At 40.2% G+C, this 27,036-nt stretch overlaps 2 protein-coding genes across 4 annotated transcripts; one reads left to right on the top strand and one right to left on the bottom strand.

The window, feature by feature from the left end:
* Window positions 1-1,450: 1,450 nt before the first annotated feature.
* On the top strand, window positions 1,451-27,020 carry LOC129261636 (protein FAM221B-like). Of its 3 annotated transcripts, none has more exons than XM_064100076.1 (7): window positions 1,451-1,633; window positions 19,468-19,960; window positions 20,720-20,863; window positions 21,871-21,981; window positions 22,680-22,883; window positions 23,319-23,438; window positions 24,084-27,020. In XM_064100076.1, the coding sequence occupies exons 2-7, from the start codon at window positions 19,492-19,494 to the stop codon at window positions 24,275-24,277; spliced, it is 1,242 nt and encodes a 413-aa protein (XP_063956146.1). In that variant the 5' UTR covers window positions 1,451-1,633; window positions 19,468-19,491; the 3' UTR covers window positions 24,278-27,020. The 3 variants fall into 3 exon arrangements, with proteins under 3 accessions (XP_063956146.1, XP_063956147.1, XP_063956148.1); XM_064100077.1 differs by lacking the exon at window positions 1,451-1,633 and adding an exon at window positions 19,051-19,107; XM_064100078.1 differs by lacking the exon at window positions 1,451-1,633 and having other exon boundaries at window positions 19,447-19,960.
* Window positions 3,131-4,429, bottom strand: LOC135154162 (3'-5' ssDNA/RNA exonuclease TatD-like). The gene is made up of 2 exons (XM_064099454.1): window positions 4,279-4,429; window positions 3,131-3,930 (listed from the first exon to the last, which is right to left on the bottom strand). Exons 1-2 carry the CDS (start codon window positions 4,427-4,429, stop codon window positions 3,131-3,133), a joined length of 951 nt encoding a protein of 316 aa, XP_063955524.1.
* Window positions 27,021-27,036: the final 16 nt, after the last annotated feature.

Genomic DNA, 27,036 nt, shown 5'->3' with positions numbered 1-27,036 from the left:
GGCATTGCTAAAGACAACCTTGAAAAAAGTTCCACCATACTGAATAAGGGGTTAGTAATTCTTAAACATATGCACCCATAATGTACACAAGTCTATGAGAGAGGAAGTCAAAATTTTAACAAATATGAAATGAGGGTTTGTTTCATGGACGGTTTTTGTTACTTCTGCCAACCGTTATTTCATGAAACTTCGCACATGGCTTCAGAGTAACACTATCCAAAAGGCGCGCACACCAAAATAACCATTCGATACGGCACAGAGTGGGGCCAAGGCCCGTGAACTTTCTTCTCATTTGCATAATTTTCGAATATTGTGTGCTCACTGATGCAATAAACATCGGGATTTTCATAAAAATCAAATCAAATGAACTATATATGCAAGGAGGTTTGTGACAGATATCCATAGTTACAAATTGCATTTTTCCAATAACGTAAAAAGAGCTAATCACATTCCACATGTTCATTCAAGCGTGAATGTTTAATTAAACGCCTTTGAATCATTGAAGCATGTTAATTGGTCATGAACATAACGAAAAAGAAAAAGTTGAGAAAAGATCATTTTCATTTACCAAAATGAAACAATACTTGCCTATGATATTTGAAAATCGCATTTTGTGTTTTCAATAAATGTTCATTGAACCGTGAAACGATGAATATTGTTGAAGATACTCTTCCCAAAAATAACTGTCATCATATTCTATAATTTTTATTGATAAAAATGTGTAAAAAATCAAATTAGAGCAAATTTGGACCTGTGTTTATTCAACCGTGAAATTTAATTAGCCAAAAAAGTTGTATTGTCTTTTAGAAAGTACCTTTTACAAGCCTTCTGACTATTTTTTATGAGAATGTGGAATTAGTTCCAATAAAATGGAATCAAAGTCATGATATTTGGCTTGTGAGGACGGTGCTCACTGAAGCATGACGTAAAATACGTCCATAACATTTACTCAGAGGGTAGCAATGGCGTACCTAGGATCTTCCACAGGGGGGGGGGGCAAATTCGTCCGCCAAAAAAATTGACAAGCAAAAAAAAAATAAATAAAAGGTCTTCAAGACTCGTCAGGGGGGCAGGGATATGTCCCTTGCATGGGTTGTGACTTGTCAGGGGGGGGCAGTCTGCCCCCTCTGCCCCCCCCCCCCCCGTAGGTACGCTAGTGGAGGGTAGCTTATAAAATTACCTACACGCTCATGTAAAAATATATTAAAAACTCGCATTGGTTCGGAAATTATTGATGTTTGTTTAAGGGGGGACTTCGGGGGACTTAGTTTTAGCTAACTTTATAAAGTCATTTTGCCTCCGACGAAGATTCTGCTAGGATCGAAAGCTTAGGCCCCTTTTTGACTTTATAACTTTATAAAGTGTAAACTGAGGTGAAAGCATAATATGGGTGAAAGTCAGTCTGAAAGAGAAATTCAAGTGCATCCGCTGTCGAATGATGGCGCTCGTCGCGTCATCAAGAATCGAAGTTTTGTCTTATATCTATCTCGATCTATATACCGGTATATCTCTGATAGAAAAAATAAACAGCACATGCACAGTCGACACGGTTAGTTACGAATACGACACGATGGCGTACCTAGAAACCCACGAAAATGCTTGATATTTTACCGGTTTGGACTTATGAGATCATGTGAGTAGTATTAATGTTGAATGAATTGGTAAACACAGTATTCTGCCAATTCAGTACTTGTTAATATGCATTATTAAGGGAATTTGATTAATTTAATTGTAATGGGAGCCCATCGTGTTGACTGTAGACTACTTTTGTGTGGCCCCATGTGTATGCATTCATGTATTAAAGTTAGATCTTTTATGATGATGGGTAACCCCGAGTAATAGTAACCCCCCACTCACACTAATAGTATTGTTGTGAAAGTATCCGAGTGGTACTGCTTAATACTTACGATATAAACTTGCTGTAAACCCAGCAGAGAACTTGGAACCGGGGGATTGGTAGGTACTAGTAGTCCGTTCCGCTTGCAATCCAAATCCAGTTCTCGTGTAAACTCGCCCGCGCCAGGGCGATGATCGTGCGTTGTCGTACGCCACGGGCGTACATACCATGGAACGTGCGTGCGCCCTAGAGTATGGCAAGCCACATGTTTGTTATACATACTTATATATTTCACCACACACCTCCCGACCGACAAGATTTATCCCTATAAATCTCTCTTAATTTTTACGTGAAATAATATTAGTATAAATGTATTCATAGCTAGGGATACAGCTGGGAGGTGCGAGGGCCAATCTGTTGAGAACAACTTCATGCCCACGGTGAGGAGTCTGAAATAGTAAGAGACACACATGGCATTACTAACAATAGGGCGGCTTTGGTAAGTTTAATTTCAACAGTACATATATCTATATTAATATGTTTCGTCTCTTGTCATTACCCAACTCCCATTAAGAATTTGTACGGGGGCATTCACGAGTTGACCATAAAGTGACCTTCCAATTTGATGTGTATAATCTGGACAATCCGGCCCCGTACGTCGGGCAGACTTCTCAGTCTAAAATAGACCTAGTCCCCCCATATACATGAAAGGGCTCCAGGTCGTACCAGTAAAGCCCTGCCGTTTAAGGCCAAAAAAAGAAAGATATATGGAGCGTAATAACTTTGAAGACACAGATGTAGAAAGACAAATAATTATGATGATGAGTGGTCAGCCACGTTAAAGAAGTATGAATTCGATGCTGACACTCTGGGCCTTAAATTGATTATTATTATTATTATTTTATCTTTTTTTTATAAGAGAAAACCTTTTTTGCTCTGTTGTAAATGTCATGCAAATTACCATGGGTGATTTTCCCACAATTTGCATAAAAGGGTTGTTTTTCCATTAATCGAAATTAAGTCTGGTTTGCTTTTCCATTCTTAATCAATTTGAAATTAATTCTGGGTGGCTTTCCCATTAATCAATTAAAATTAACTTGGGGTGGCTTTCCCATTAATCAATTAACATAAATACTGGGTGGCTTTCCCACTAATTGATTGAAATTAAGGCTGGTTGGCTTTCCCAGAAATAAATAAACACTAAGGGTGGCTTTCCCATAAATCAATTAAAATCAAGACAGGGTGGCTTTCCCATAAATCATAGTAGTGTGGTTTAAGGCCCTTGGTACGTACTTAACTGCAGTACAGCCTCTGGGCATTGGCAGTGGTTACTGCCATTAGCCGCGCCAGAGGGATATCCCGAAGGCCAGCCACCAACCTTCCGACATCGCCCAAGAATTTTGGTTCGTTGAACCGCATTCCTGGGCGAGGAGGAAGGTATGGGGCATCCGTTTCGAGCAATAGCCTGCCTTCGGGAATCTCCCTCACCATAGTCCTCTGGTGGTCAGAAAACCACCTTGTAAGTCCAGATAGTCCCAAAAAACAGTTCGGGAACTCGGTAGTCCAGGCTCTCATCTGAGCCACAGTTCCATTAAATGAGTGTAGGTGAATTCTCTGGCCTTTGGGGCATTTTTTTCTTATCAAGCGACGGCTAATGACATGAACACTGGTCCCGTCCTCGACACCTCGTAGATGGAGAATAAGCACCCTACCCCGAGTGCCCACATCAAGGAGGGCGTTGAAAAGGCGCTCCTGATTGGGCCACTCTTCTGGGGACATGGTGAATTCGAAACCGACCTCACTTAATCCAATAACCCGTGGGTTGTCGAGGTGTCGAAGAAGGGCCTGCCAATGCCTTTCGGTGAACGTGCTTGCCTGCTTTGGGTGTATACCCATGGCAATTTTCCAAGTGTTTCTTCCCTCCTGCAGCCTGACCAACTCGTTGACGAAGTCGGGAGATGTGTAATTCTCTGGGTCACAGTAATTTAATACCCCTCCCACCAAGTCAACGGGTTGCTCAGGCTGCTTCCCGGGCTCCCCTAACTCCTCTCTTTTTGACTGGATGCGGTCAGGGTGAAAGTGAGTATCATATGCTAGGCAAGGGGTAAGGGGCACAGTGTTGGCTTTTGTACCAGCAGTCAGATACTTTTCCAGGCCCTTACCCCTGCCTAGTCCTACGGCCCTATTTTGGGGGGGCACAACAATGTTACCTAGGCCCCTACCCCTGCCTCTTCCTACGGCCCTATTTTGGGGGGGCACAACAATGTTACCTAGGCCCCTACCCCTGCCTCTTCCTACAGCCCTATTTTGGGGGGGCACAGTAATGTTGCCTAGGCCTCTACCCTCTATTGTACGGGTGGCCATAGCACTCATTTTCACCGCCTTTCTCTGCCTTCTCTCGCGCCTCCTCCGGGTTCTTTTTTGGGAGGCAGTGTACGAACTATCCGCCTGGGAGGCTTGGTGGGGGGCTTCCTCCTCCTGATGGGGGGCTTCCTCCTCCTGATGGGGGCCTTCCTGTTCCTCCATCTCCTCCCCTGAGCTGGCCAATAGAATCAGTTCCTCCGTCTCAATTGGAACATTGGTTTGTGCCATGGTTTCCTGTGAAATGACAGAAGAAAACACATTTTGCCCTCTTATCTTGACAGACTTGTCTACTTCTGCCTACAGAAAGGGCAAAAATATTTATCGATGTGCAGGCTATCTGCTTCCGTCACACGGACGCAGTTACCATGAAACCATTCATCACACCCATCGCATTGGATCATGAGCGAACCATCATCAGGCTTCCTGCAGTAACAGTATACGTCTCTCCCAAAGTTAGATGTGGGGACCTCGCTCCTATCTGTACATAATTTCAGTCGGTCGTGGTTAAGAGTCAGCACCTTGTTTCGGTATATGACTCGGTACAGATAGGGGGTACATCTCTTGTAGATCCTTGCTGGACCCTTCCAAGGGGAAAGCAGCTTCTTGCACTTTCCCCTGGGGGTTCCAGAATCTAAGAGGTAGACCCGATCTCCCTCCTGGAATTGATGTAGATTTACCCTTACATCATAGTCTTTCTTCATCCGTCTCTGTGTGGAGCGAAGTGTTGCACGAGCGGTATCGTGTGCTCGACGAATATTTTCTGCAAGTTTGGCAGAGTAATCGTCCAAAGACATGTCAGGCACAGATGAAGGAAGGGGAAAGACGAGCTCTGCAGGCTGATTGGTCTCGCGACCCAACATAAGCTGATTGGGCGTGAATCCTGTACTCCTATTTACAGTGGATCGAATGGCCCCTGCGATTAGGGCAAGATGTTGATCCCACTGGTGTTGGGATTTGTCAATATAACAACGTACTGCATCCAACAAGGTGCGGTTGAACCTCTCAACCTGTCCATTGGCCGATGGCCGATATGGAGTTGTTCTTGCCTTGTGGATGTGTAACAATTTGCACATATTGACAAATAGCTTACTTTCAAAGTTTCTGCCCTGGTCAGTGAATATCTGGAAGGGGAACCCAAATCGACAGAAAAATTCATTGACCGCGGCCTGAGCAGTAACCTCAGCCGTCTGTGAGGGCAGGGGAACACATTCAACCCATTTTGTAAACTGGTCCACCATCATAAGAATGTACTCATTACCCTTGGTGGTCTTTGGCAGCGGGCCTATGAAATCGAGGTGGACTCGTTCCATAGGGGCGCCGGCATGGTAATTGACCAAAGGGTGTTTTCCGTGCCGCACTCCTTTTTTGCTGCGGTTACATGTAGTACACCTGTGGATATACTCCTGGATGTCACGTGACATGCCATACCAGAAGTACTTGGACTTCAGCTTACTCTTCGTCCGGGCTATACCGGAGTGCGCTGCAGAAGGCAGGTCATGGTTGAGCCTGATCGCTTCCTGCTGCAACGATAGAGGTATCACTAGTAATGTCTTGTCATTGTCTTCCTTCCCAATGACTCCATCTTTCAAGGAAAACACTTCCCTGTTGATCCACAGGAACTTTTCAGCGGGCCCCAAAAGGAAAATTGTGCCCTCATCCGGTTCCTCCTTATTGACTAACCACCCACGCAAGATCGACAATTGGGGGTCTGCTTCTTGCTCTTTGCAGATGAACTCAGTTGAGTCGAAATCGACCGTAGTGGCGGGGGCGGGGTCGTCAGCTGTCACCCCATTAACAACAAGGCAAGGGGGATCTTCGTGTCGGTCGATATCCATATGAGAGACAAAGAAGTCCTCTTCACTCTCCTGATCAATGGTGACTTCAGAGAAGTTTTTTTGTGCCAGTGGAACTACATTATCTACGACTTCTGCAAAGAAGGACCAATTCTTGTGGGCCTTTCTGCAGTAGGAGCATCCGCCACACGGCAGGTCTTCTGGGTCTATGCCCAAACGATACGCTTCACATAAGTAGTCCGTATGGGGCAATCGAGACAATGCATCTGCATTCTGATGCTTTCTTCCAGGCCTATGCTCGATCGTCATGTCGTACTGACCTAGTTCCTCTAGCCAGCGTGCTAATTGTCCATTAGGTTCTTTAAAATTCATCAACCATGTCAGGCTTCCATGATCCGTGCGAATCGTGAATCGTCTACCCAATAAATAATGCCTGTACTGGCGTGTAAACCTCACTACAGCCAGAAGTTCCTTTCTTGTGACACAGTATCGGCGTTGCTCCGGGGACAAAGAGAAACTACCATATGCAATAACTCTCTCTTTTCCTTCCTGGATCTGACTCAGTTCTGCGCCGATAGCAGTGCCTGAAGCGTCAGTGTCTAGGATGAAAGGGTCTACAGAATTGGGTAGAGCGAGGACAGGGGCAGTGGTCATCAACTCTTTAACCTGATCAAAGGCGGCCTGATGGTCTGCCGTCCAGTGGAATTCATGTTTGCCGGTGAGGCCATATAATGGCCCTACGACTTCAGCATAGTCCTTGAGGAAGGCTCGATGATAATTAACAAGACCGAGGAATTGTTCCACCTCCCTGGTACATGTAGGATGAGGCCAGTCCTCTACAGCCTTGACATGCTCTTCTTTCAGATAGAGGCCTTTACCATCCACCTCCCTTCCTAGGAATTCTACACGGCGCTGGAATAATGAACACTTCTTGGGCTTTAGCTTGAGCTTAAAGTCCCTGAATCGTTCCAAGACCTGTCAGAGATTAGTGACATGATTGGAGAATGAGTTTCCGAGCACCACCACATCATCAAGAAAAGCTAGAGCGGTATCCCAGTTCAGCCCTCTCAGGACGAGGTTCATTGCTCTAGAAAAGGTTGCTGGGGCATTACATAGGCCAAAACCCATGCGCACGAACTCGAACAGCCCATGTCTTGTGATGAATGCCGTTTTCTCTCGGTCTTCTTTATTGAGGTTTATCTGCCAATAGGCTGAGTTGGCATCCAATTTCGAAAACCAAGAATTCTCAGAAAGAGTGTCCAGACATTCTTCGATACAGGGCAGAGGGTAGACGTCCTTCTTTGTAAGTTTGTTCAATTTACGATAGTCGATACACCATCGGACGCCACCATCTCGCTTTCGTACCAGCACAGGGGCAGAGGCCCATGCCGACAGTGATGGTTGGATTACTCCAGCTGCTAGCATTTTGTTAAGGTGTGCTCGCTCTTCTTGTATGAAGTTCAGGGGCGTGCGCCGCATCTTTTGTTTGACCGGGGCAGCACTCCCTGTATCGATTGAATGGGTAATTTCTGTGAAGTTGCCCAAATCAAACTCATCTTTGGCGAATACGCCCTCGAATTCAAGCAGCAGGTCTCTTAGCACCATTTGTTCTTTTGGAACCAGGTGTGTGCATGACCGTTCCCATAAATCCTGCAAATGAGAAGGGATTACGGTATCTCCTAGATTCACTTGATGGACCTGTATATTATCCGAAGTATCACATGTGGAGGGTTGGATAACGGAGACTTCATGTGCTTGACCGACTACCTTATCCCGCTTCCAACGTAGGTGATTGTCCGTTGGGTTCAACAAGTAAATTTCTATGTCATCTCCTGGCTTGTGAAGAGATCTAGGTACTAACCCCATCAAATCTTTATCCGGCTCCACCAGGAAATGTTTTGAGGGTACAACAGTCTTTAGTTTGCATACGACCCTCTTAACAGATTGCGGGGGGATAGAAACCGATTCCGCAACCACCACTTGTGCTACTGCGTTTCCTTCGCCAAAGGTCATGGGTATAACTTCACCCGGAAAAGAAAGGATAGAGCCTGGAATATCGATGCATGCCTGATGTTTTCGGAGAAGATCAGCACCAAGCAGCATGTCGTCTTCAATTGAGGCGACGTATACCTGTTCTAGTAATTCCTGAGACCCCAAGGTTATTTTCACAGGTCCCACTACCATGCCTTTCATTTTCATATTCCTCCCAGCTGCATTCAGAGTCACTTCCTTGATGAGGGGCGGAACCGGGTGAAGCCTCTGGTATGCTTTGTCCGACAGGATTGTGACCTCAGCGGCTGTGTCAACCACTGCACGAATTGGGTTGGTTTCAACCATCATGTCAATCCTGAATAATGATGACGATCTGACTCGACATACCACAACATCATCTGTGTCTTCTATCCTTTGAGAGCATATTTCTTGATCAGGTGGGGGCCATGGAGGCTTGAGCCAAGGGCACTCTGAAGGTTGAGGAGGCCCAGCCGAGGTGTTCTGAGTAGGGCTCACCTTATTCAACTCCTCTGAAGCATCCTGAGTTGATGTTCTTGGTTGCCCCTGTGGCCCTTTCAATTGTCTGATTTTGATGCCAGCTTCAATGTCTCTCTGGCCCTTCTCACCCGAGATAGGAACGGAGTCTTCCACACATGCAACATCGTCTGCGTCATCTATCCTTTGATTACGTATATCTTGATCGGGTGGGGGCCAGGGCGGCACAATCCAAGGGCACTCTGAAGATTGAGGAGGCCCAGCCGAGGCATTTCGAGTAGGGCTCCCCTCTTTCAACTCCTCTGAGGCATCCTGAGTTGATGTTACTGGTTGCCCCTGTTGCCCTTTCAGTTGACCTATGCTGATGCCAACTCCAATGTTCATCTGGTCCTTTTCTCCCGTGATAGGAATGGGGTCTTCCACGCATGCCACATCATCTATGTCATCTATCCTTTGACTACGTATTTCTTGATCGGGTGGGGGCCATGGCGGCACAATCCAAGGGCACTCTGAAGATTGAGGAGGCCCAGCCGAGGCATTTCGAGTAGGGCTCACCTCTTTCAACTCCTCTGAGGCATCCTGAGTTGATGTTGTTGACTGCCACTGTTGCCCTTTTAGTTGACCTATGCCGGTGCCAACTCCGATGTCTATCTGGCCCTTCTCACCCAAGGTAGGGATGGGGTCTCCCACTGGGGAGGGCGAAGTAGGGGGGCAATCCTCTACTGGTCGGATCGGGGTAGGCCCTCCTCTTCTCCCGATCCCCAATCGTTTCCCTCATCATTGCAAACAAAGGACACCGATTTCTCCTGGTTCTTTTCATGACAGTCTCTTGCATAATGCCCGGGCTTCCCGCATCTGTAACATCCCTCATTCCGAAGGGGTGAAGGTTTCATCCGTGCAGGGGATGCCCTAGATCTTGCTGGAGATGCCCGCATCTTCAAGACAATCTCTGTCAAATTCTGAATGGAGGCTTGCATGGAATCCATTTTATTGGATACTGATGACAACTCTTGCACCCTGGCCTGCAACAAGTCCAGCTGGCTGATCACATGATCCATTTTCTTTTCCAGCACCAAAACACGTTTCTCGAGTGGCCCACTCCCTTGTTCTGGGGGCACACTCACTGTATGGTTTGTAGGTCTATGGTAGCTCTGTCCTTGAAAAGATACCTGCTTAATTTCCTTTCGGGGCTTACCATAGATTGCCCGATGTGTGTGCTGAAACCACTTGAAAAGATCTACTGCCTCTTCCAAGGTGTTTGGTCGTGAGTAGAGAGCGTGCTGTCCCGCCTCTTTATCAGAGGAGCCCTGGCAAAAACGCATGACCGCCTGACTCTGTACATGTTTTTCTGGTAATTCAGGGAATGCCTGGTATGCCAATGACAGCAATCTGTCAGCCCACTGCTCAACTGGTTCCTCAGGGGCCTGACGTGCATAAGTGAATTTCATCTGTGACACCTCAGGCAATTCCCTCATGGCAAAACGCTTCTCTAGTTTCTTCACTAAATCCCTATAAGGAACATTGGGATCTCGCTCAAGGATTGAGGCCAAAAATTTACTGGCCTCTCCTTCCAGTGTGTAACAAAGATTGTTCTTACACTGCCTTATGTTCCACCGACTTTCCTCTGCAAATAGCTGGAATTTGGCAATGAAGGCTTTATAACTGCCAGTTCCATCAAACGAAATTGTTCTTGGGAGGGGAACTGGTCTATAAGCTGACCCTTCACCTCTAAATGAAGATGAGGGTACAGCCGAGTATTGATTTTGTCTCGATATCGGTGAAGTTCTTATAACTGGGGGCGGTGATGCGAACGCCACCGTGCGTGAAGAATCTCGCCCAGATGAAGTACCACCATGCCCTTGTCTCTCTAGGTACTCTGGCGGCGGAGATCTAATTTCTACTCGCCGATGACCACCTAATGGCCCCAGAGTTGGGATCCGATAATCATGATAATGCTGATCACCTACGTTATGGTGCGGGAGGGCTTGATGGTAATTGCCACGCGCCCGGCTTGGTGACGGTACCCCCCTATGATCCACAAAGTGTTGCGGCGGGTCGCAATATCGCCCTCTCCCAGCCCGCGATGGCAAATTACCATACATGGTATTTGTCTCCCGGCTTAGAGTGAGCTAGACCTTGTATCTCTTCATGATTATTTCTCTCTGAATGTTGACTAGGGCCATCATATCTCGCCCTAATAGGGGATGGCTCCCGATGGTGATCCCTATTCAATAAAATATCCAGCCGGTTGCGAGAGGGAGCGTGATCTCCCATTTTTTGCTGCCCTTCTGCCCCTATTTTCTGGGGCGAGCAATAAGATTTTGAGTTGCAATCATTCTTTGATGTGGCCGATTCATTAGGTCTGGGATCGCCATCATGATTCTGCTTTGAAGTGGCCATCTGAGAGGACCCGTCCACTGGGGGTGGGTACCTCTCATATGGGTATGGGTCTGGAGTGATGGGGGCTGCCATTGCGCCCCTGGGTTCAGGTTCAATAGCTCCCGTAGCCCCATCTTCGGATCGTTCTTGTGATCTCTCACGAGTAAATGGAGAAAAGTCGAAGTATTTTGAAATCTCCGCCACGTTTTTAATGCCAGGGATGCTATGGAGGAGTTCAGGTGTGATATCTAACCCCTCCCGGAATGACAAAATACGTTGGGCCAAGGTAGACCCTATCCCTGGAACTCGCATGAGATCGGCCACGTCACAAAAATTTATTTGAATCTTTTCCATGATATTTTTTTAATTTTTTTTTTTACACCAATCAAGGGTAATTACTATAAAATAGCTGTTTGTGCAATTATTACACTCCTCCGTGTGTCAATATGTTCTATGGGTATTGTCACTGAATTTATTCAGCGTTAGTATACTCACTGAACTTATTCAGCGTTTGTATACTCACTGAACTTATTCAGCGTTTGTATACTCACTGAACTTATTCCGCGTTTGTATACTCACTGAACTTATTCAGCGTTTGTATGCTCACTGAACTTATTCAGCGTTTGTATACTCACTGAACTTATTCCAGTGTGCAGCCCACTAGACTTATTCCAGTGCTTAATTTAAAGTAATCACTGAATTCATTTCAGTGCTTGAAACTCACCGGATTATTTCCAGTGTTAAGAAATAATACTCCTGAATTTATTCCAGTGTTTATGTATACCAATAAATTCACTGAATTTATTTCAGTGCTTGAAAACTCACCGGATTAATTCCAGTGTTTTAGAATAATCCTCACTGAATTTATTCCAGTAATTTATTTAAATTTATTAATTCAGATCTCAATGTTTGACTACATTCGTGTAGAGCACTAGCGTCCACACGATCCAATAGGTAACACGAATATTTAATTAATGATTTGGGTGTGTTAAAGAAAAAACCACGGGCCGCAAACTATTAATTTTGAAATCAGCATGAATGTCTATCGAATTTGCTTGTAAATAATTGAATAAAAATTACGGATTGAAATAACGGTTTTATATAACACCGCCCTCGGCAGTTATAGAAGGGCAAGTGCATCCAATATTCAAATCAATTTCACTTGCTGAAAGACGCAATATATTACTGCCAACTATCCGGTATAATTGTAATAGAAAACATAATAATTGCATCCGGGTTTTTGCGTTATCAAATGCGACCTCACTCTTTTAATATATTTCATGTGTGTATATTCGGTCGTAATCAATGATAAATTACGATAGGTCTAATTGAAATCAAAATTACGATTGGGAATAAGATCCGAAGTATAAAATAATGATGCGGGTCTATCTATAACGGCTTGTAAATGCGGTATTTAAATGAAATAACATATATCGGAAATAACGAAAATGTACAGTGAATAAAGGCGACGATCACTGCTGGATGATCACTATCCAAGCCGTTGAAGACCGCGATGTCTAGAAACACAACAGCTTCAAGAAAAATGATACACAAGCCCACGACTGTCACTTCAGACAACAATCAACAATGACACGCTTCAAAATAAATCCACAGAGTCGATTTTTTTTTTTTTTTTTATCAATGTATATTTATTTATTTTTTCTGGCTCCGTGAAAACACGCAACAGGTCAAACACTCCAATCAACTGGCTTGTGTCACACCATAAACAATCACCCGATCAATGGATGAATAATGACCATATCTATAAACAATCTGCCTGAGAATTACTATACGAATTTGGAATCTCGAATATTGATGTGAGAAAAACAAGAATCAGAAAATAATGAGTATAAAACAGATCTTAATTCAAAAAGCTGAATCTTTGCCCTCTCCTCCTTATGTATTTTTCATAAGTTCGAGGAAAATATACAAGGGCAAAAGAATTTCAAAGTAATTGATCTGCTTCTCTTTTGGTGAATAGATGTAGCTAACAGAAAATATTAAATTTCAGCAGCAATTTCAGGCAGTCTAGAATAATACTGAAGACAATTTATCCGTATGTAATTTACAACGCAATCGCTCACACCAATCAACCAAAGTTAAATCGAATAATGTTTCCACCAATAATATAAACCCCAAAACAACATATATAAATTCAGAGTATAATTATGTATTCATAATATGTTTTGTAATTTAGGAAATAAACAGGCTACTTGCCAGAAAATGTACTTTGAAAAAAAAATTGAAAGATTTGCCAAACCCTATCAGGTGGCCAAATCAGTAAATTCAAGCAAAAAATAAGCAACAAAGAAACAATAATTTGATATGTAGAGCCTAAAATATATAAGTGGAAACACTATTCCTATAAATTATAAATCACTCACCGAACTCCGGCTCAAATTCCAGTGAACCCCTCGTCGGCAAACAAAAAATACGAATAGGTCTACTGAGTAGCCGAAATACTACATCCAAAATCTTGACTAAATATCTTATGTAAACTCGGTAAAGAAAAAGAAAATTCCAACACGTTAAGTATAGAAAATCAAGAAGTAAAGCATATATTTAACGAATTATTATAGGAATTGACTTTAATGTAGAGAAAAGCAATCAAAAACGGTAAAACCAATTAACTTTAGCGCCAAAAGGCGGGGATTAAAATTCCCAGGTACGGGCACAAAAGAACTATTTTGTATATGAATGGCCCGTACGGCGTTGGTTCTGCAGCTTCCCGCCAAATTGTAAAATGATAACTGATCCCTAAAAATGATTAAATAACTAATATTCTACGGAAATTTACGATTCAATTACCTAAATAAACCTACAAAATTAATTTAGAACAAAAATAAACGTCTGACTACGATCGTCTGACTTCAACTGTGTCTATGAGAAAGACACGCGAAGTTCGACAATACGGCTGTAAGTTGCCGTCTGCAACTAACAAAAATAGACAAAATATATACAAAAACTCACCCACGCAGCTTCGAGATTGCTCGCAGCGTCAGTGTTGTAAAAGTATCCGAGTGGTACTGCTTAATACTTACGATATAAACTTGCTGTAAACCCAGCAGAGAACTTGGAACCGGGGGATTGGTAGGTACTAGTAGTCCGTTCCGCTTGCAATCCAAATCCAGTTCTCGTGTAAACTCGCCCGCGCCAGGGCGATGATCGTGCGTTGTCGTACGCCACGGGCGTACATACCATGGAACGTGCGTGCGCCCTAGAGTATGGCAAGCCACATGTTTGTTATACATACTTATATATTTCACCACAGTATAATACGAGGTTAGTATATATACTAACCTCGTACAAGGGACCGTGTTTGACCCTGGATTTCGAAGTAGTCGGCAAACATCGCTTCATTGCTGAAGTAATATTTGCCGAAACTCCTTCTCGCTACGCACCGGGGCTCTTTCCGGCACTCCTAGTACCAATGAGGTCCAACATTACATGTATGGACCTCATAGGCGACATCAGTAGTATTTTTGGTTAGAAATCTCTGAGAACAGGATATTTAAACATTATATCACAAGTACAAGCTATAATTCCTTTCTCTTATTTAAATTATAATTTTATAGTGTAAATGCATCGTTAGCAACAACAAAAAATGAAAGAAATGAAGGGGAACTTACATTTTCACGGCTTTTTCCTGATTTTCTGGGCAGCTGCTCTTCTCTTCTGACTCGCGATCGAAGCTGATATGAAGATCACGTGATTCGCGTTCTCGTCAGCTGATCGGTTGGTTATTCTTTTCGTCAGACGTTAATAATATATATTTTATAATGCTAGCATTCATCGCTAATTTAGGTGAAAGAGATTGAAGTTAAACAGCGCCAGGTCGGAATCATAATTATTTTGGAAGAGTGTATTTATACACTCGATCTCATACCTGACGTAGACGGCGCTATTCAACAAATGCACAATCTTCAATATAAAAAATAAAACAGAAAGAACGCCTTGAACACAGGCCAAAATGCCTAACGATTTCTCCGCGGCATTAACAACTATCGTAAAGGGCGCTCCATTTATCAATAAAGATGGACGCTAAGCTGTCTATGGCGACAAAATTTGCCGCAAATATTTACGAAGAATTGTGAGAAATGGTCTGAAAATGCAACAAAAGAACCGGTGAGTACCGATTAAACATTATTAAATTTGTAAATAGATTATACATACCTTGTAGATTTAGTTTTTAAGGTGATATTAGTGCTTAGTTCTAAGCTAGGGAGGCCCAAACGCGCGTGAGTGGAGTCCCAGTTTATTAGCACGGGTAAGTATTGGGGTGTCGCCTAGAGTGCTTTCCGGTAAGTTTTTGAAATGACATAGGCCTAACTTAGAATTAAAGTATATGGACCTAGACCTAGTTCATGAAACTTGGACATAAGATTAATCAAGTATTAGTGTACATCCTGCTTGAGTTTCAGGTCACATGACCAAGGTCAAAGGTCATTTAGGGTCAATGAACTTTGGTCAAGTTTGGGGTATTTGTTGAATTACCATCATAACTTTGAAAATTTATGGATCTAGTTCATGAAACTTTAGGTTAATCAAGTACCACTGAATATCCTATGCGAGTTTCAGGTCACATGACCATGGGTGTCGATCACGGGGGGGATGGGGGGGGGATATATCCCCCCCAATATTTCAAGTGGGGGGGATGGCCTGTATTATCATCCCCCCCAATAATTTAGGGTAGAAAATTATAATAATGATGATGAAAAAACGAAAAGTTTGATCATGATGATTATAGTGATGATTATAGTATGCCATCAATCAGTTTGTTTCCCTCGCAATTTGTGTATATTGTTATTAAATGAAAACATTATTTTTCAGGACTATTAAACAGATGGGTGGAAGTTCAAGATGAAAAAGAATGAAATGTTTATGTATATGATATTTTTTAACACATGACATAAAAGGACCCCAACGAAAAACAACTTTTGTTGATAGGGTGTTCCATCCCACCAGTGGTGAATGAATTAATTTTAATAAATCAATTAATTCAAAAGGGTGGAAAAACAAACGGGAGTAAAAGGGTGGCAAGATAAATCGTCTAAGGAATGACCATATAGCTATTAGAGTAATAGCCCCACCAATGAAAATATTTGGGGGGAACATATCGTTTTGCCCCCCTCCCAATAATTCCACATGTGCAACTAAAAATAAAATAAGATTGTAATGCTACACTGAAACCAGCAAGCGAGATTAAGATACCAACTCGATTTTGATCTAAAATCGTGCTCAAAATGTCTGCTTTTTAGATCGGAATATAAAAATTTTCAGCTCGCGCTTCGCGCTCGCATCATTTCTGTACCAAAACCCCATACTTTTCATGATTAAATAGGTGAATAGAATGTCCCGTTTTCAGTTCTATACCTCAAAAGAACTCCCGCTTCGATTTGCAATAATCTTTTGTTGGATATATATCTTGTTCTTTATTAAAAGCGTCCATTAAATTGTCTTTTTGTCCAGATCGAAATATTAAAATTTTCAGCTGACGCTTTGCGCTCGCATCTATTGTTCTTCTAGATACCCATCTTAATCATTGGTACCAAGAGTGCTTAGAATATCAAGCTTTCACGTCAGATATAAAGAAATTTTAGCTCGCTCTCTAGTGAGATACATGTATCTATGCTCCTCATGAGTTACTACAAGCAAACCTAAACAGGTACATTTTTCCTGTTTTCATGTCATACTAAAAATTTTCAGCTCGCGCTTTGCGCTCGCATTGTTGGTGAGGTTGAGATATGTGTCTCTTTCTCATGATTCATATATATATATATATAAAATATAGGCCTATGTGTGGGGCTGTAGGGGTGTGTGGGTGAGTTTGTTCGTTTTATATGATCGAGCGTCTTTGGAACGTTGATTCATGATTTTGCCCCCCCTCCCAATCTGAAAAATGGATCGATGCCCCTGTGTATACATCATGCTCAATCAACAGATCACTATGTACATGTTCCAGATAATTTTTGTCATTTTTTCTTTCGTATGAGTTTAGAATAGGCTTACTTGTAACACAAATTGAATTTAAAAAAAAATTATATAAGTACAGTACACTACAACAATGAAGGAATTTCCAAGAACACCATGCATATCAATCACTCCCAAATGTCCTAACTTGTGATTTTAGTGGGGGTAATGTTGAAAGGTCCCCATCCACAAGAACTTTTGTGTCATCATCCCCCCCAACCAAGAATACTGATCGACACCCATGCACATGACCATGGTCAATGGTCATTTAAGGTCAATGAACTTTGGCCGTGTTGGGGGTATTTGTTAAATTACCATCCTAACTCTGAAAGTTTATGGATCTATCATCTAGTTCATAAAACTTGGACATAAGAGTAATCAAGTATAACTGAACATCCTGTACGAGTTTCAGGTCACATGACCATGGTCTAAGGTCATTAAAGGTCAATGAACTTTGGCCGTGTTGGGGGTATTTGTTGAATTACCATCCTAACTCTGAAAGTTTATGGATCTAGTTCATAAAACTTGGGATATAAGAGTAATCAAGTATCACTGAACATCCCCTGTGAGTTTCAGGTCACAATACCAAGGTCAAAGGTCAGTTAAGGTCAATAAACTTAGGCCATGTTGGGGTAATTGTTGAATTGCCATCATAACTTTGAAAATTTATGGATAGAGTGAATGAAATGTGGACATGGGTGTAGTTGACAAGTCTTAAGTCACCGTTCAAATGTCATTTATGGTCAATGAATGTGGTATTATGTCATTATATGAATGGTGTTTTTGTGAATGATTATTTTACAGTAGTTTTCAAAGTTAGCACTGCTGCTATATCAAATTGCGTAATGCAGGCAAGACTGCCAGAGGCGTTCCACTTGTTCAAGATATTAATTAGATATAGAGATATTTGACTGTGCGCAAAATCAGGTAACGTGCAAATTAAGGTCACACCACCATACTGTTTGGAGATATCTTGATACATCCATTTTGCTATAAAACTTTCTATAACCTTAGCAAAGTGATCTGTCAGAGATATAGGTCTAAGTTTGTCAATACTTGGAGGTTAACTTTTGGAATTGGCACCATGATGGCCCGTTTTCAAGAATCGGGAACTTTACCCTGCCTAAAATCCATCAAAGAATAAAAAAAGTAATTAGAATTTTAGTTATTTGATTTGTAACGTCATATGCAAGCAGCTCTCCTACATATTGTATGGTAATAAATCAATGAAATGTCATTTTTCCAGAAAATTGATAATGGTTATTACTGTACCTTCAGTATATCTACAGACAAATCATTTCACATCAGTTACTACAAAGAAAACAAAAATAGGTCATCACGAACCGATAAAAAAATTGAAATTTATGCATTTTATATTACGTAATGTATGGGGGAGCTGCTCGTTTATGATGTCACAGATCCGAAATTTAAAATTCTAATAACTTTTTATATATTTAATGGATTTTCCTCAAACCTTCACCAATTTTTTCTATTATTTTATCTGCTATTTTTACAGCAAACTTTTCTTCAGGGTGAACTCTCCCTTTAATCTAACGACAAACGTTAGGATTAGGAATAGGCACTCGTTCACTGCAACCACCCTGTCTGCAGTGAATCTACATGCTAATCTATGCAAAATACATTAACAATTTTAAGATGTCACTTATGAAACCAAAAATGCTCAGTTCTATGATACAACTTTATGAATTTGTTCATAGTTCCTCTAGATTTACTTGGTGATCTTTTTTTATTCACCAGAGCGCTAAAAAACTTTGTTGATTTTGAGCATATTTTTGTGTGGACTCTCTATTGATGGAAAGTTAAGTTTATCTGAATAGTCACCAAACAATCTCTCTTTTTATATTTTAATTTAGAAATAAAAGATTCAATTAACTTTAGAGCCAAGTTACATGTATATAATTATCTGTAAGAGAAACTGACTGTGTAAAAAAAATAATCAAGCATTCATCCCCAAGAACAAGAGAAAATAAGCCAAACATTGCCAAACTTATTTCACCACACATGGAATCCTAACACAGTTCAGGTTAGATCCATAACCTTGGATGAGTGGGAATATAATAGGATTGTGGGGAAGGGGGGGGGGGGGCTGGCAAATCTAAAGTAAGACATATGTGGGATGTGTTTCACTGAATCATGTTGTCTGGATACTTGAGAATAAATGATATTGGACAATTTGTTCTTTGGGCCAAAGTCCAAACTGTCTTTGGGAATGCATGTGCTACCTGTCTGACTCCCAATTATCCAAGCAAGACAATGGTAAAATATTTGTTGTCCAGCTGCCATAAAATTTTAAATATTGTAATTGTAACTGGGTAAAGTCATTTCTCTCTCATATTATTTCGAACTCTACTGAATTGAAAAAAGATTGTCTGTTTTCTGATTTGAATTTTTGACTGAGCCCTCTCAGAGTTTGGTATTCAGCAAAATGTGACTTAAACTCAAGAAGATTGGATATTGGTATTCAAACTCCCCCAATTATTTTTTCAAAGTATTTTTGACGAAATATGGATATGCCATCCAACTTTGGGATATTTTAAAGCGCTACTAAAGAACCAATATCAAGTGATAATAATTGTATCCTACTATAATCATGTTTTCATTTTGTTGTCATTGTAGCTCATGAATTGACGACTTTTGAAGATGTCATCGGGAAGAGCTCCATCGAAATCAGGAGTAGGGTCAAAGGCACCCCCATCACCAAACAGGAGCCCAAGGCAAGGTTCCTCGCCTCGTTACCATGGTAACAAAGATTTGTCTCCCAGGATATCGTTGGAAATGCGTACCGGTGCCCAAACACCTCTCAGCAGATCACATTCACCTCAGATTTATGGCAGAGTAACGCCACTTAGTCTTGACAGAGGATCACCATCGCCATCTTCTTGTCAGCTTGAAAGGGGTCCTAGTGGTTTAGAAGGGAAGAGTAACAAGGCTAGACTGCCACCGGTGTCTCCTTCCACCAAGAAGAGATCCTCATCAAAGCAGGTCGCACCAAGACAGAAGACAGAGACGAAGGCCTTGGTGCCAAAGTCTGCAGGAACTCTGGCTTCTCTCAAGGCAGCCAAAGAAGCTCTTCCTATTGTAAAGAAGGATGTCATGTATTTCCCTAAAGGTTAGTGTATCAGAAAGTCCTTCGCTCTCTTTACCTATGAGATATTGAACAATGTTAACCCTACCGGGGGGGGGGGGGCTGGAATCAACCCCCAACCCTCCACATTATCTGCGACCATTCCGCTGCACAAATTTTTTTGACCGCGTGGCTCGCTGACTTTTTACTTTAAAGGCTTGCGCATATTTTTTAGACCAAATTTACAATGCTCGGGTATGCAGTTGAAAAATTACACAACATTACGTAAGTGCATGTCAGACCTAAAATTGCTTCAAAACATGATTTTGTGTACGAAGTCAATGTAAATTGAGTTTTCTCATCTGATTCATAAAGATATGATCATTTTTACTTTCATCAGCTGAAATTTATTGATTTTAGCATAATTATGCCTCAAAAAGGTTCTTTTTTCATTTGCATTCTAGATGCTTTTTGTAGTGAATTAGAGCAAAAAGTACGAATTACGCACAAAGTAATATGATTAATACATTTTTAAAAATATATAATTTGGAGGGAAAATTAACCATACAGCCTTGTAGATTACATCCCAAACTATTATGCCAATGTGGTGTTTGCGCAATCGGAAGCCGAGATTTCAAGGGGGTTTGATTCAACCCTCCCCTGGTTTACTATGTATTTTGAGCTATATTATTCGGTTTACACCTAGATAAGTGATCAGACTTGCAATGATAAAATCATACAAATCTTTAGTGCTTGTGGTTTAACCAATTTCTTTCCTATTTTAATATACTTGTCATGATCCAGGATACACACTACGTCCAATCATTCCTGCACAGAAAGCTGAGCTGATTGATGTAGCACGAGCGATGAATAGAGAGGAGTTTGGTCCCAGAGTCAAGAAACTTTTTGATCCTGAGACAGTAGCTGCTACTGAAGCCATTAAATCAGGTATATGAGGTTTATTAACACCCCCTCAGGACAAACCCCCAATCTATTATTCATCATAATTGATCAATTTTAAATTTGTTATAATGTACTGTAATATATACATGTAGGCATATATAGGCCTATTTCTTTATAATTATTGTATTTTTTTTCTCTATTGTAAAGCACATACAAGTAGCCCATTATGCAATATATAAATGATGCAGGTATTATTATTATTATCATAACATTTTTTAACTGGCCTATTTGATTATAGTAGTATAGTCCAAGGTGATTCACACATCACTTTGAATAGGGTCCCCCATGTTATACTGATCATTCTCAATTTGATAAAAAAAAATTTCTTATCTTGTGTGCTGATAAATACCTGTATTAATCACATGATGAAATGTTAGCAATATTATTAATGATATAATGTATTATTTTATAAACTGATTCCTTGAGTGCCATTGATAATAGTTTTGGAATATATGGTAAGTTGAGTCGTGTAATTGTGTTGGTGTGTTGGCTCAGTAGGTAGAGCATCCGTCTCACAACCGGAAGGTCGGGAGTTCAAACCCTGGTCGCGTCAGACCAAAAGACGTAAAAAGATGGGAGTTGCTTCTACCCTGTTTGGCATTCAACATTTAAGGGATAGAGTCTTGTCGATCTGGCGCTGCACAGTGGCTACTGGGCCCATGATCATTTGGGCAAAACAAATTTTCAGAATAGTTTTATTTTCAGATATCTATTTCGAATAATAAAATATGGATTTTCATTTAATTCTTTTTCACTTCGAGCATCCCAAAAGAGTTAAAGTTTTCCTTATTTTACAGAATATAATCACTCCCTCATATCCCTTATCATTTCTCCAATTGTAATACACAGTTCTCCACTCCCTTGCCAGATACAAGTCAATAACCTATGTGCATACTTCTTGGTCAGAAAAAAATCATATAAAATGAACCAATCCTATACATTTATCAGAATTTCATGCAATTTTTTTTTGCTTGACATGGTTAATTACGTAGGTGTGTACATTGGTTGGCGCTGCCCAGAATTTACCTGGGATTGCATCCGAGTTGGTCGTTTATCAAGATGCTTCTGTGGTCATCTCCTGCAAGAACATGCTTCGTACAATGGTAAGATGACCATTATTGACCCTGTTTCATAAACTTTTGAAAGCTACTGAAATCACTGCATTTGATTGGATGATGGGAATTATGTCAGAAAGGCTTTGCATAAATTATTGTTTTCCATGTTTTCAATGAGAGCCCCATTTCACAAAAAAATGTTATAAGATGCAATGACTATGAAAAGCTACTGAATTATCAAGTTTGATTGGCTAGTAACCAATTTATCAATTTTTGCATTTATGATGGAATGCTTTTTGAAATGGAACCCAGATTGATATTGATTCATAGCTTTTTAAACACTTCCTGAAACATTCATTGGAAAGGGTTTAAATGTAACCTTAATTCCTTGTTAACTTTTTTTTTCCAGATATTTTCCAATGAAATTCTTGAAATACCTCCGTTTATCGTAATTCTAACATTTATGAGACAGCAATCATTATATCTGCTTGAAAATAATGATAATAGGATACATTTAAAATTAAAAGTGCCTTTGCAGAATTAGGTTTAAAAAGTGGCTTTTCAAAATTAGGTATGAAGTGCAGACAAATTTGATGTAGAAAATAAGTAAACACAATGTACACTCTTGATAGAAACATGTTTAAATTGATAATCAAATTTGACAATATTACTTCGGCTAATAATATTACTTATTCAAATGTTGTAAGTAGGTTCTTAACAATTCTCATATTTTAAATATCTTTCAGGACGTAGTGTCCGTGTCCCCTGCAAGCAAGGGGGGTGCCATTGTAAAGCCTTTGCATTCATACCTGGCCGTCCAGAAGATATTGGAGAGTTCTGGTTTCAGCGCAGAAGGAACTTTGACCCCACAACATGGAGGGCAAAGTGCAAGTGTAAACACACACATGAGCAACATGATGTGACTGGATTAAGAAGGTGTAAGGTTGGGGGTAAGTGAACAGTCTCCCCACAGCCTTTAAGTACAACTTCTGAAGAAGGTTTTTGATTGAGTATTTGATAAAACCCAACCCAACAAAAGAAGGCTTAACCATACTGACTCTAATTTCTGTTTTGCCTAGTATAAGTGCTTTGTGTGAGCTGAATCATTGATCCATATATTCATTGCTTATATTGAGGTCTTAATCTTACTGTTAGATTTTGATGAACTTGTTCATATCATTAAGAGTCAATATGTAATTCAATCATGTTTAGCTGATTGAAATTGGGCACAATCGATTCCAATTTTGTGTGTGCAAAGATCATAGATGTTATAGGTAGGCTCTTGTGTTGGCATACAGGTGGGATTTAGGGAAATTGCTGGATGGTTGATTATGCTTTGATGATATAAAATGTCAGTTTTCGCTGTTCTCCATGTTTTTAAACAGGTTGTGGCTGTGGAGCTTTCCATTCTAACTTCCTGTGTGCTGCTTGCGATCGCCATTGGGAGGATCATGAAACAGTGTTTGAGACCGAGACAGAACGAATGAAGAAAAACATTCCTTGTGGTAAGAAATGATAAAAAAAATGAACATTTTGTTCTAAAATTGACATGTTATTAAGCGTTCATACGAGTGTCAATTATATCACATTAGCATTGTCATTTGTATCTGTTTATTCCCTTGTTTTACATGTTCCTTACATTCTCTTGCTTTATTATTGTACATTGTATTTGTTATTACTGTATTCAACAATACTTTTTATTAATTTTTATTGGAATTGAATAAAACATTGAATTGAGCCTAATGAAGATCAAGGTTGACATGGACAAAGAAACCAAGTCTGTGTGGAAGTGCCCTTTATGGGTGTGTAATTGAGATTTTTCAGACGTGTATCAATCAGATATGATTATTTATGCCTGGGACCGACCTTTAACATCACCATCCGGAAGACGTGACCAGTGCTCGAACCTTGAACCTCTGCATCAATTTCTAACTTCCCCATGTAGCGTGGATTACAGGCGCATGCCACGTCCCCATTATCGTGTCCATAGGTAAAGATATAAAGTTATTGCTATTCTGTATAATGACTTAGATTTCTCTGTGGTCCTGCAAAACATCAACTGACCAATCCTGTAATCTCTAAATGATGTAACCCTGAATACACAATCACCTGACAATTAACATTGAATTGAATTATATGTTCATTTACAGGTCAAGACTATCTACCATTTGCTGAAATGCCCAACATGCGAAACATGGCACTGACGGGAGTGGACAGTGATCCTGGGATCTACACTGACCTGGTGGAGGGCGAGGGTGCCATACCAAGGAGTAACCGAGCTATCACCCAGGACACACCCTTCATGCCTCCATCTGGTTCAGGCTTCAATCCGGTCTGGGACTAGACACACTTCTTGTGTACTTGCTGTTTTGAGAAAAGTCTAGTTAATCGTACCTTTTGATAACAGAAGCAGAAGGAAAAAGATTTACTCAGTGCTGTAGCAGAACCAGGCAATCAATGTAATGAAGGATCCATTTTCCTGTGTGTGATACTCATTGGAAGGTAGTGCGCTATGTTGAAACCTATAGGCAAGACTAGACTGGTTAGTTGCTAATTACTGACTCTCGCCTTGTTACCAGAGGGTCGTTTGTTTGCATCCCACCGCAATACCAGTTCCTTTAGCAAGACATCAATCTACACTTTACCATTCTCCACCCAGGTTTTCAGTGGATATCCAATAGAATGTTGAAGCAAAATTTTAATGTCTAGAAACTCTTGCTGGAATGCTCCCCAAGGAGTGGTGAAAGTCTTGTGTGGACAAGAATCGGATTACTGGAGTGTTAAGATATTTCCATGTAGTGTTTTGAAACATAATTTGGATGCTATTGAGTGATATATTTAAATATATATAAAGTAGGATTTTATTTTTATCAAATTTTTTTGCTTTTTTAAAAAACTCTGATTTGACCTCTGAGAGTATAATGGGCAAAAATATTTTAAAATACCAACATAAGTAACATCACCTAATAAAGTTTATGTATCAACTAGATGATATATATAGTTTTTCAGTTAAAATCCTGCCAAAACACTTTTCAGTGACATTCCATGACATTTCCATCCATTATGATCAAGATACACATACAGAAAGATTGTATTTATAATTTAATGTAAATTGTAAATATTAAGATGAATTCTTCTAGTTATTGACTTTACTTAGTATATACCCGTTTCAATAGTGCAATAGTATACCATCAATTATAGAGTATGTAGATAAATTTTATGAAGATTACATGCTGACATAATTATGATTTATAAATGCATGATCAGCTGTTTAATTTTCTTTGTACATACTATATGTGAAATATATGATTTCAAATGTACATGTAACTTTTATTAATTGGATATTGGTATAAATATAATTATATTTATTTTGTACATATGAATGTAACTGATCAAAAGTTGGAAGCATATGAACTTCAAAAGAAGAAGTTCCTGAATAGTTTTTAAATTTAAATCAGGGAATTTTCAGACTGTAGAAACTAATTCTCTTTAAACCCCTCCTTCATATATTAAGAATAGGGGCCCGTCTTACAAAGAGTTGCGATTGATTTGATCAATCACAACTATGGAAAGCCAGCAAAGTCAACATATAAAACGAATGATTGTACAAAAAAAAAAATCAATATATGATTGTATATCCATAAATGAATTAATTTCTTGACAATTTGGTGTGTTCTCCTTTGTTTACAAAGGACATTTTGCAAATTTCCTGTAGAAAAAATTATGACACTGATGGATTTCCATAGAGTTACGATTGATTGGATAAATCGTTACTCTTTGTAAGATGGGGCCCTGGATTACAAATCTGTTCTACTTTAGAGAAAATGCATATATTTGTTGACAACATATTTCATTCAGGCATCTGTTGGAAAGTGTGTTGTATCATTTCTCAAACTTGAGTTAAGTCAAGATGTATCCCTCCCTGAATACCCGATATTTATCAAAATAGAGAAACTTTTCAAAATGAGCTCTCTGTGTAGTGTAGCAAATGATTCAGGCTTATGGGTAATCATTGAAAGTCATTCTTCATAGGCTTGTTTTCTGAAGTCCAGTTAAACTTGGGTCATGGTCTAACTGTATTTAAATTATGGGCAGCCAATTGTTTCAAAATTGCACTTACATTATATGTTTCAGGGAATAATTATCCTGGTATCGCATCGCAATTTGCTCCACATTTTTGAAAGACTGCTGTGCATAAAATCTTTTGTATAGCATATTTTTACATAGCACTGTACATTACTTAGTTGAGAGCTTTTCTCTTATGACCAAAAATACCATTCAAATTTGTAAAGCAAAATTATTCCCTGTGATCTTTACATGGCATTTTCCTCACGTTTTAATGATGAAGAGACCTATTAAGTCAGTTATGGATGATTTGAGTGTCAAATGAGCTGACAAATTGAACGTTTACTGTTAGATATACCCATCACACTTGGCTATCCATAGTAACTAGAGTTTAAATGACTTCTGAGTGCAGACCATAGGGTCCATATTTCTTGCATTTGTTTTCAGGTATTCTGTTATTGTTTCAGGGGGGAAATTATATTTTATTAACGGTGGCTGGCTGTCCACCTTCTTCCCTCCATCCTGTTTTGCCTTGTCGTCTCTTCTACTCCTACTATCAACTTCACTACAGTATCAACCTAAATAACGGAGGCTTCAAACTAATAATACATTTGGGTTCAGCCATTTACTGGATTCCATCTTGTTACACTCTCCGGTATCTCGCCACAGATGGCGCTATTCCATAACATCCCCCTTTGTTTACAAAAGACATTGATTTGCAAATTAACCCTTAATATACATTTTTAATTAGTCCATTGTTTAAACAGAGTCCTTCTTCTAAACGGAGTCCATCCAAATCCAAATCACTTCAGGAAGTCACAGTTTATAAAAGTTCATCACAGTTCTTTGATCCTTCCATTCGTCTTGTATATCTGCGACAGTCCCATACTTGAACGGATTATGCTTTCATTTTATATCAAACTCCTGTGTTATTCCAGTCGATTCCGAAACATCTATGATGTGATTGGGAAATCATCCGGGCGACCACCAAAAATTCTATTAAAGATATATCCGATTTATTACTTTCTTTTGTTGTTT

This window comes from Lytechinus pictus, chromosome 5 (assembly GCF_037042905.1).
Source record: "Lytechinus pictus isolate F3 Inbred chromosome 5, Lp3.0, whole genome shotgun sequence".
In the NCBI taxonomy this organism is placed as follows: domain Eukaryota; kingdom Metazoa; phylum Echinodermata; class Echinoidea; order Temnopleuroida; family Toxopneustidae; genus Lytechinus; species Lytechinus pictus.
Note: the sequence above shows the minus strand (reverse complement) of the source record. Positions and strands in the feature narration are given on the sequence as shown.